This window comes from Quercus suber, unplaced genomic scaffold (assembly GCF_002906115.3).
Source record: "Quercus suber isolate HL8 unplaced genomic scaffold, Cork oak 2.0 scaffold_257, whole genome shotgun sequence".
Classification (NCBI taxonomy): Eukaryota; Viridiplantae; Streptophyta; class Magnoliopsida; order Fagales; family Fagaceae; genus Quercus; species Quercus suber.
The window spans coordinates 822,228-833,558 of NW_027069713.1; the positions used below are offsets into that span (position 1 = coordinate 822,228).

Sequence of the window (11,331 nt, forward strand, 5' to 3'; positions counted from 1 at the left end):
AAGGTTGGTAAAAACGTACTGTTTTGAGACTATCTCAAAAACCACAACCAAGGGTTAGCAAATCTTATCTTAGATATATGATAAGATAAGGTTACACTAATCTCAAAACTCAAATGATAGAGTCACACTTATCTCTTTGTCAATTTTGATTTCTGTTTTTCTGAAAAATATACTTTTATTTGAAGAGAAAGAAGAGAGGATTACAAAAATAAAAAATAAAAATCTTTTTTTTTTTGAGAAACAAAAAGGAGAGGATCGAACGGGGAATTAAAAAATAAAAATCTAGCACCACAAAATAATGTACAATTTTTGCAATAACTCTCTATGTCTTAATTGTGATTGGTAGATAAAAAATAATAAATTCATGTAAAAATAGTAAATAATTCGATACACAGAAAAGTTCTGAGTTTATTTGGGGCCATAGAAAAACTTGCTTACAAAAGAGTAGCATTGCTGGGGCTAGGGTATCTCTTTCCAAGTCACAACTTATCTCATCAGGATCATAAAAAGTCTCACACACCCAGAGATTCCTGGAAGTTCATCTTCAAGATAACGTACTTTATGTGATTTCTTTTCTTTTACATGGGAAAGATAAAAAAAAAAGAAAAAAAATACTCTATTGTTCTCTTGCGTATCATAATCAATTCAGCAAAGCTTGACTTTGCTTCACCATCCTCTCCATTTTCTAGGAGCAATTTTTCTTTTCACGGAGCATGTGATGCCACGTGGCATCAAAAGTTGCCCTATCCCATGCTTTCACGTGTCCGTGCTTGTCAACCTTTAACTTTGACACTTTAGGTTAAGAAAATGTTTTTTTTTTTTAATTTTTTTAATTTAGTAAAATATTATAAGATTTTTACTCGACCATTTTGGCTATCCGAATGTGCAGTAATGGTCAATGATTTGATCTAGTCAACACATCCAATGGTCGTGATTATTGGATCATGAAACTTCGGTCTCTTTCAATAACTAGTGCACCCCCAATTATTTTTCTTTTCCTAATCATCAGTAAGTTTAGCTCAATTCATTGTTTTAAGGTAATTAATATTTAATAGTACTAGGTTTAGTGTAATTATATGGGTCAAGTTGATGATATACTCTAGGTTTTGGGACAATTAAAAGACAATAATAACATCTTGTAATAGTAGACTACTATTTTTTCCATTTTCAAATGATAAATGTTAGATCATAGATGACGATTTGGTCTTGTTAATTAATTAATTGTATCCAAAGCATCCAAAGCTTTGACATTTAGTCTTTGGACCAATCATTTAAGTATATATCTCCAAATAATATGCTCATAAGTAATTGGATAAAACTACCAATATAGTTTTTTTAATATTTTAGAAACGACCATGTATAGTATTAAAATAACTAAACTTTAAACTTCACGAAAAAAAAACTAAACTAAACTTTAAACAATAAAATAACAATTCTATTTCTTGGAGTTGGGTCAATGGCAAATAGCTAGCCTTGTTTAGGTTGATGCTTACATATATTGTTATTTTATAATAAATTGTTGATTTATAATGGAAAATGCTAAAATGAATATCAGTTTAACTATAAAAATATTTAAAAACTAAAGTGCCAATAAATATAAATATAATTGATGTTAAATAAATTATTTATTTATTTTTTTCGTATTTAAGAGCTAACATATTAGTTTGTAAAGTTATTATTTGGTTCAGCTTTTAAAGTAGTCCTTTGTTAATGTTATTCATTTGGTCCAATGTGAAAACATAGATAAATCACATTCTTAGATCCCAAAAAAAAATGATTAGTAAATTTTCTAAATACATTAAATCATGTTTTGAAATTGCAAAGGTGTAAATTTTCCCCAAACGAGCTAACCAAATGGTACATAATAAAATTTATAATATATCTTTAACATCACTCATTATGTCATTCATATAATAATATACTAATTTTTGTGTAAGTAAGTGAAAAAATCTAATTAAATTATATATAAATAACCAAGAGAATCTTGCAGTTCAATTAAAATTTCTAGAAATATAATACACTAATTTTTGTGTAAGCAAAGTGCAATATAAACTAATTAAATTATTCATAGATGGCAAAAAGTCTCATAGCTTAATTATCAATTCTTTAAACGAAAGTTTAGGATTCATGACTACAAGTTCCCCTCACTCAATTATTAAATTGCAAAAAAATAAAATAAAAAATAAGTTTCACATGCGATCTCCCCAAGCGCACACACAGATTATGGTAAAAAAGTTTCACATTTTTTTTTTTTTGATTGAGATCTATTCCCATTCTATTATTGAACAAAGCAGGCTTTTCTTTTTTGGGCAAAGCAAAATAGGCTTTTTGAATGGGGCTGCATGTTTTTGATGTGAGTGTGTGACAATCGTTTTTCCTGTTTATAATTATTGCTAAGCATTTCACGCAAAAGATCTTTACGAGAGCCAAAGCATAATTAGCAGATATTCCTTTATGGGTTAGGTGGATTTTTAGAAAAAAAGTTTCAGCAAAAAGAATCGGTGGATTAGAAAAAAGGAAAAAACACGTCGGTCTAACGTGTACACGTGTGTGGCGATCCATGCAACAAAATTGATATCGTACCAAGTCTTTGAAGTTTGAACCCCACATAAAGCTAGTGTGGGCCATATCTAAATCCACATGGTTTATTTTGGTTGGCTAAGTACATCCACTAGGCCTTTTGGGAGTCGCAATCGATTTGATAAACATGGCTAATCAATGTACCATGCACAACCCTATCCAAAAAAAAAAAAAAAAATATGTACCATGCACAATAATATCCTATCCAAATTAATAGGTACCACAATAATAGATAGGTGTATATTTATGAATATTCCATAATCCAAATAAAAAACCTTTTTTTTTTGCTAGTGTGTCCCATTATGTGACATTAAAAAAGTGCAATTTTTTCGTAAAGAAAAACATTTTTTTCTTTTTCTGACATGAAATGGATTCGTTCATAAATACCCACAAAAATTTCGTAATGTTTTATAAATACCCACACACAAAAAAAAAAAAAAATTTGTAATTTTTGGATAAAATATGCTCCCCGAGTTTATAGCCAGACCATGCAATTCCCATAAATAATCTAAAGACAAAAGTGCTATATAGATTGACCCAATATAGGAAAATGACCTTTTTGTTCTCAGAGACAAAGCGAATATCTCTGTATTCCTGTTTCTGTGAAATTCCAAGGCTCTTTCGCATTCAGATTCAGGCATGGTTTCCATGTTTTCGTATATAAATCAAATTTAGAAGCCACCTTTCTTTTTCTCTTTTTAACTTTCCCAACTGTAGAATTGAACTTTCCCAACAGTAGAATTGAACTTCCATATTTAAGAATTAAAAAAATTCAACAACCAACAAAATTTTCGGCTATTTTAAATGAGCTTGGTTTAAAATAAAAGTGCAATCTAAAAAAAAAAAAGAAGAAGAAGAAAAATGGAAGAGCAAACCTTCTAGAAAAGAAGGTTAAGATCATGAGCTCCTTAAATTAGTTTTTGCTAAAAACCCACTTTTCACATATATCTTTATCATACTTATTATATTTTTCTTTTTAGAAAAGAACTTTATAAAGATCATGAGCTTAGCTTAGTTTTAGCTAAAAACCCACTTATCACATATATCTCTATCATACTTCTTATATTTTTCTTTATCTTATATGTATACTATTTCTTTACTATTTTTTTTTTAGAATAAATTAGAGAAGGAAATGTATCAAACTTAAATACAAGCTTTTTTATATATTTATAACCGACACCTTATCTTTCATTCTCTCTCTACTTCTTACCTTGTATCTTTTTTCGACTATTTTAAATGAAAAAATGTAAAATATCAAAGAGCAAACCTTCTGGAAAAGAACTTTATAAAGATCATGAACTTAACTTAGTTTTAGCTAAAAATCCACTTTGCACATATATCTCTATTAGACTTTTCATATTTTTCATTTTCCTATCTTTTTATATTTTTCATTATCCTTTCTCTGAATACTGTTTCTTTGCTATTTTTTATATAGACTGGAGCATGAAATGGGTCAAAAACTAAATATATACGAGCTTTTATTTCCCAATTTGACACCCTTTCTTTCATTCTCTCTCTACTTCTTACTTGGTATCTCTTGGTGAGTTACAATATCTCACTAGTGGTAATGTAGGTAGCTTTCTCAAAATTTAGCAACATGTGTCCAACTTGATGAAGTGTTTTCTTTTTTTTTTTCTTTTTTTTTTTTGGGCTGCCTAGCTAGATTTTGGCTAAAATGACTTGGGGTATTTTTAAGCTAAGTTCTTTCAAATAAAAAAAAAAAAAAAGAAAAAGAAAAAGAAAAAAAGAAGCTACTATTGTGGGAATATATTTAAGCTACAGTTGAACTCACCAAAAGAAGGCCTTGTGTCCCTCCCAACCAAAGACTTTCAAGATTGGTTTCTCAATGGACAGATGTTGCTAAAATCTTCAACATAGTGATTGCGTCCTACTCTTTTTCTTTTTGGGCAAAAGAAAAGAAAGAAAAACCTTGCTGTCACTCATGCAAGATATTTTTATCCAAAATGGCATGCACAAAACGTTTTGATGAGAAACAAATGGCAAAAGACAAAATGCAAGCCATATGTGCCATAAATCTTGCGTGTGATCTTAATCTATTGTTTTGTAAAATCCCTTTCAAATTGAATGCTCATTGTATTCTGATAAGATTTTATGGTTTCTCAATGGACAGATGTTGCTAAAATCTTCAACATAGTGATTGCGTCCTACTCTTTTTCTTTTTGGGCAAAAGAAAAGAAAGAAAAACCTTGCTGTCACTCATGCAAGATATTTTTATCCAAAATGGCATGCACAAAACGTTTTGATGAGAAACAAATGGCAAAAGACAAAATGCAAGCCATATGTGCCATAAATCTTGCGTGTGATCTTAATCTATTGTTTTGTAAAATCCCTTTCAAATTGAATGCTCATTGTATTCTGATAAGATTTTCAATTATTAAAACAACTTACAATATTTATACATTAATTAACATCAAATCAGATGACAGATGAATAATTTTTCATTCTGAATGAATAATAAACAACTATTTTTCTTCATAATCTTTCTTTAAATCGACTCTTCCCAAATAAATGTCCAAAACTTCTAAACTTGGCACTCAATATTCATAATGACTTTTGAGAAGGTGTACAACAACCACCAACTAAAAACAAGGACCAACAATGCTAATTACTAATCCAAAATCTAGCCAAACTGACATCGCCACCCCTTTGTTCTCCTATAGTACAATAAACCACCATCGTAATTCCATTTTTTTTTTTTTTTTTTTTTTTTCTCATAAAGACCCATTAATCTTTCATTAAAACTTCTACTTTATTCTCAAAAAGAAAAGTACAAATTTTTGCATTAAAAAATAAAGTAAAAATTTTCATCTAAATTGAATTAGAGAAAATTAAAGGCTTATTTTTTTTTTTATAATAATTATAGAATTGGAAATTGAGTATTTACATTCTAGACATTTTTGTTTGAAAACAATAGGAAGTGTCAACTAGTAATAATCAATAAATATATCTCCACAATTACTATTTTATAGTTGATGACACGTTTATCAGTACAACTAGTGTAATAAAATTGGGAAGTATTCTTAATATTACTCAAAATAAAAAAGAAAAAACAGGTCAACATGCTATATTATAGGAAAGAAAAAGGAGAGAGATTCTTTGGTTTTGAATTTGGAAAAAACCTTTGTCCAAAACAAAAGGGGGGCCAAACTCTCCCCAACCAAGATCTAAGAAAAACTCTACACCAAAAAAACAGGAGACGCGTATTACAACGTTATCCTTACTATAATACATTTCCTCCGAGTGGGAGGGCAAAACCGTCATTTAATTAAAAACGCAACGAACGAACCCCCGCATTCCTCTAATCCCTTAAATTAACCTTTTAATTAAAAATTACACATTTCCCATTTTACCCTTTTTTCTCACTTCCCCAAAATCCCAAATATAAATAGCCATCTCTCTCTCTGTCTCTCTCTTTCTCTCGCTCACAGCCTCTGATCTTAAAAACTCTCTCTCGCTCACTTTCTCTCTCTCTATCTCTGTTTTGTGGGTTTATATCTGAGTTGGAGTAATTGACTCGGGGTTGGTGGTGAGGGTGTGGGAGCGACACGGCCATGACTCGGCGGTGCTCGCACTGCAGTAACAACGGGCATAACTCCCGCACGTGCCCAAACCGTGGCGGCGGAGGTGGAGGCAGCGGTGGCGGAGGCGGTGGTGGTGGTGTGGGTGGGAGTGGTGGTGGGTTGAGGCTGTTTGGGGTGAGGTTGACAGATGGGTCGATGATAAAGAAGAGTGCGAGTATGGGGAATCTGTCGAGTGCGCACTACCACTCCTCGTCTTCCGCCGCCGCTTCGCCCAATAACAACCAGCATGACTCGCCTTCCTCCGACCCGCACGTCCACGTGTCCGATGGTTACTTGTCTGATGACCCCACTCACGCTTCTTGCTCCACCAATCGACGTGGCGACCGTAAAAAAGGTACGTTAATTACTGTTTTAACTTATGGCGTCAGGTCTACAACGATCCCTTTTATATATATATATATATATATATATTCGAGCACGTACGTTTTGATGGGATGTGGTACACAGCGTGATCATAACCATTATTTTTTAATATTCACTTTTTTATTCAAAAAATAACACCTTTTTTTTTTTAAATTTTTATTTGAGATAAAACATGATCATGTGAATATCTATGAATTTTTTTTTTGATATGTGTGTGTATTTTGTAGATATAGTTGGGATTAGGATTGGTATATGTGGTGATTTAGGATAAGGTTTTTGAGTTTTGGTTCTGTTTATGATAATAATGTAATTAATAAAATTTATCTTTTATTATTTATATATATATATATATATATATAGAGTATATTTTTTGAAATTTTTGTTTATGGGTGTTTGAGGTTTGATTGGTTTGTGGTGATTTAGGATAAGGTGTTAGAGGTTTGATTCTGTGTTTGGTGTGTTTTACGTTTGACTAAATTTAGGTAGTAAATTTATGTGTCATCATTCGTAGTAGTAAATTTCATTTTCATTCATTTATTTTTATGTACTTCTTTTTGGCCCTCAAAAATTTTGTTTGTTTTTTGCGGTAGATGGGCTGGTTCTATCATCTTTCGTCTTATTTTGACTCAGTCCCTTTCAACCTTTTTTTTGGAAGGGGAGAGGGCAGTAATTCTTTTGGGGGGGTTGGCGGTGTTCATTTTTAGAATTATTTACTGCTTCGTTGTCTTTTTCACCATTGTTGAAAAGAATTCAAAGTAATTTGAAATTTCTGAGTGTTTTTTTTTTATTTTTTATAAATAAAATAAAATTGCCAATATATATATATATATATATATTTTTTTTTAACACAAACAAGGCCAAAAGCCAATATATTTGTTTTGTTCAAATTTTTAAATTTTTTTTTTTTTTTTGAAGTTTGCTTCTATATAGATGAAAAATGATGTGCTTAACAGCAACTTTGTTGAGTGTACTTTAATTTGTGGATGCCCATTAATAAGCTCCGGCTCAAATGACACTTTCTTATTTAATAATGGGCTAGAGAGACTCAATGAGTGCAATTGCCAATAATAAAAAAAATTCTGGATAACCATTGCAGTATGATTTATATTAAAGCTTGTTCATGTTTTTATGCATTTGATAAAGAAGGAAATAGTGGGAATCAAGGTTGGTTTAAAAAAAAAAATTTATTTGTGAAAGATTTTAGTAGTTTCTTTTTTGGACCACATGACATATTATAATGCTCTGCTTTTCTTTTCTTTTTCTTTTTTTTTAAATTATTTATTCCCAAACACTTTTGTCTTTGTGAACCAAGCACTGAAGGACGATCCTTTTTGTTTGACATCTAATGAATTGAGTTGTATTTGCTTCTGAGGCTGGACTGCTGGAGGTTTTGTAACTCTTGAGGCCAATACATCTTATTTTACGTTTACGCAGCATTATTTATAGTTAGTTCTGAGGTAGATTAGATATCACCATAGCCTGATGAATGGCTAGATGAATATGAGTTTTGCAATGGCAGCCTATTTTTAAAAAGCACACTGGGTTTCGAAGTTCTAACTGATGAGGGGAAGGTTGAAGGCAACTTTTGTATCTCTATGGAGTTCTGTTAATTTTCCTTTAAGAACTACAGCACATTAGTGCTTTACAGAGAAATAATGTGTAACTTGGAGGTAAACTTTTGAGCAATGGACGCACCCAAATCTGTGTTATGTGAACATAAATAAGCATTCACTATAATCCTTGCTATTGTAATTAATCAAATTATTTCGTCAAAGCAGTAGTTTTCTCATGCTTTATGACTTTTGAGAATGGTTTGCCACATTACCTATATATATGTGTGTGTATATATATATTAGGAGATAGGTAGATAGTAAGGGAGGGGAGGGGAGGGGGAGGTGGAGTTTGAACCACAGACATTGGGCACCATAATGGATGCCATTATCACTGGGCTATCACTTGAACCTCTAGGAAGCTGCTATTTGCAAAGCCTTTTGGAGTCTTTGCCTAAATGATATGTTTTTATTGTTGTAGAGGATAAGTTGTGAGTTCTAGTTAGTTGAACTGGTAAAGTCTATTATTATCAACTAATGGACCTAGTTTCAAATCCCACCTATTCAAAAACCCAATTGGTGTCCTCCTACTCCAAACGCCAATAGGCGTCTTGGCTTGATGATAATTAACAATTATCATGGAGCAAACGTTATAGGCTTAAATCCTATTGCATGTAAAAAGAAAAAAGGAATTATTGCAGTGGATAAGATGAGGTTGTTGGTCCACATTTATGCATATTCAGTTCATTTATAAAAGAAATATTTCTGAGTTCTCTTTGTACAGAGGAACATTTTCTGTTTTCTCTGATCCTCTGTGCTGCGCATAGGGCCTCATTATAATTGTGAATTCTCAATCAAACGTTTAGTATCAAGAAAACTTTCACATATACATAAATTTCATCATGACTGTTCTGCCATGTTGTAGGAGGCATCTATTTGATTGTCCTTGTGGCCTATAACTTTACTGAACCCGTGACACACCCTGCAATCCATTATTATTGGGGGAGGGATGCTATTTGAATTTTGAGCTAGATCATGTTAGCCACAATTGAGATGATTCCTACTACACATTGCTTTGATTGTCTTGCATTATCCCATGTTTCTGTTTCTCTTACCGTTTAGGGGCATCATTAATTAGGTACCATTAGCTTCTTACCATACTTAAGTTATCCTATTGTTTTGGCTCTCAAGATCAAGAGAATCTACTTTCTAGCGTCTATAATTCACACAGTGCATCAATCTATTACAACCGTTTTTCTCTATATAGTTGCGTAACCTTCAGAGCTCTAGTTGACTGGTTTTACCTCCTAAATTTGACTTGCTTCTATTGAGTTATGGTGGATGTATCAAATGCTTGCTCATTGAATGCATATATAGAAATACGGACAGCTACCTTTGCATTCAATAAATCAGTTATCTATCAAATCAGCGTAGTTATTGTTCAAGTCCAATTGTCTTGTCAAAACGTTTTTTTTACTGTACTGGATTTGATTTTCAGGTGTCCCATGGACAGAAGAGGAACATCGACTGTTCTTATTAGGCCTTCAGAAATTGGGGAAAGGAGATTGGCGTGGGATAGCACGAAACTTTGTCATGTCACGGACTCCTACACAGGTGGCGAGCCATGCACAGAAGTACTTTATCCGGCAGACTAATGCGAACCGAAGAAAGAGGCGTTCCAGCCTTTTTGACATGGTTCCTGATATGGTTTGTCTAGCTTCTTGCATTATCTTAGTTGTTTCACACATAAAAAGACACTGGAATCTTTGCACACAGACAGTCACTGCCAAATGCTTATAGCTTCTTAGTTAGCCCTCGCATTGAGATTTTCCATGTCAGTTACATCATCCATCATTTCTCTGAATTAAAATCCATAACTCAGCTGGAGAGAATATCAATTGTGATTATTGCATATTTTTACAAACATATATCATAATCTAATGAAAGAAAATGGTATGTTATTTTTGTTGAAGCAGGGCATTAATCAAATGCAATTTAATGGTGGCAGTAATAAATTCTTCTCATTGATTTTATTTTTGGTTATTGTTGTCAGTCCACAGATACACCATCTGTGCCAGAAGAACAAGTATTGCTGCCTTCTGCTCAGGCAAGAGAAACTGATACTGCAAACCCATTACCTTCATTAAATCTTTCCCTCAACTCGGAATTTGAACCTATGGAAGCCATACCTCAAGAGGAAGCCAAAGAATCTGATGAAAGTGTGACAGGATCAGGTGGAATGGCACCAATGATTCCTGAATTTTTCCCTGCTTTTTTAACTCTTCCTTTCCCAATGTGGCAACCAAATACAGCTCCTGTAGAAGAAGAGAAGGGTGCGGAGACATCACATCATCAGGTCTTGAAGCCAATTCCAATCCTTCCCAAGGAACCTGTCAATGTTGATGAACTTGTTGGCCTGTCTCAGCTTAGTCTTAGAGAGGCTGAGAGACTCCATAGAGAGCCTTCGCCGCTGTCCTTAAAATTGATAGGTACGCCCTCAAGGCAGTCAGCGTTTCATGCAAATGCTCCAGTCAGTGGGTCTGACTTAAACAAGGGTGAGAGTAGTGTGATCCAAGCAGTTTGAAATTGGGTGAAGAGATCTGTATTAAGATCCTTTCTTTTTCATGAACTTGTACAATTGCATCTTCACTAAAGTCATTTTGATTTATTTTTTGTTAGTACGAAGAATTGCAGTCTCTATAACATAGGTTAGATCAACATCTTAGGCAATATTTATTCTTTTCAACTGTAAACGTACAGCTAGCTGTTGAAATAATTGAATTGATTTGGCACAAAAGTTCTGGTTTTTGTAGATGATGACCTATGATAGGTATATCCATTTTCGTACTTGGTTGTTCATGCAATCTTAGGCAAAGCTCTAACCCTTATTTCTACTGCTCTTATGGTAAAAGTTGCCCCGATCGTAGTATGTCTTTTAGCTAGTGAAGAATTCATCTTAAGGTCTATGACCTATCTAATTACCACCACTGTCCTCCATGTCTAAGCCTAGCCCCAGGTCCTTGCTGCATTTCAGAGGCCCCTATATTTTACATTTTATCAGAGGTCTTTGCTATATGCTATCAGCTCCTCAGATCCCGAACTGTACCGAAGGAACAAATTCAAATGTATGGTGAATTTGTATTTTGTGCAGAAGGCATATACAGCTTCAATTTCTTCCTGGTACATTTGAGGAGTGTCTTAACTTGTGTCTTTACTAGGGAGAGATCCATTGCCAC

General features: G+C 33.0%; 1 protein-coding gene across 1 annotated transcript; it reads left to right on the forward strand.

Annotated features, from left to right (window-relative positions):
* The first annotated feature begins 5,997 nt into the window (after positions 1–5,997).
* LOC112033299 (transcription factor MYBS3) lies at positions 5,998–10,892 on the forward strand. The gene is made up of 3 exons (XM_024066080.2): positions 5,998–6,516; positions 9,594–9,802; positions 10,149–10,892. The coding sequence occupies exons 1-3, from the start codon at positions 6,153–6,155 to the stop codon at positions 10,677–10,679; spliced, it is 1,104 nt and encodes a 367-aa protein (XP_023921848.1). The 5' UTR covers positions 5,998–6,152; the 3' UTR covers positions 10,680–10,892.
* The last annotated feature ends 439 nt before the right edge of the window (positions 10,893–11,331 follow it).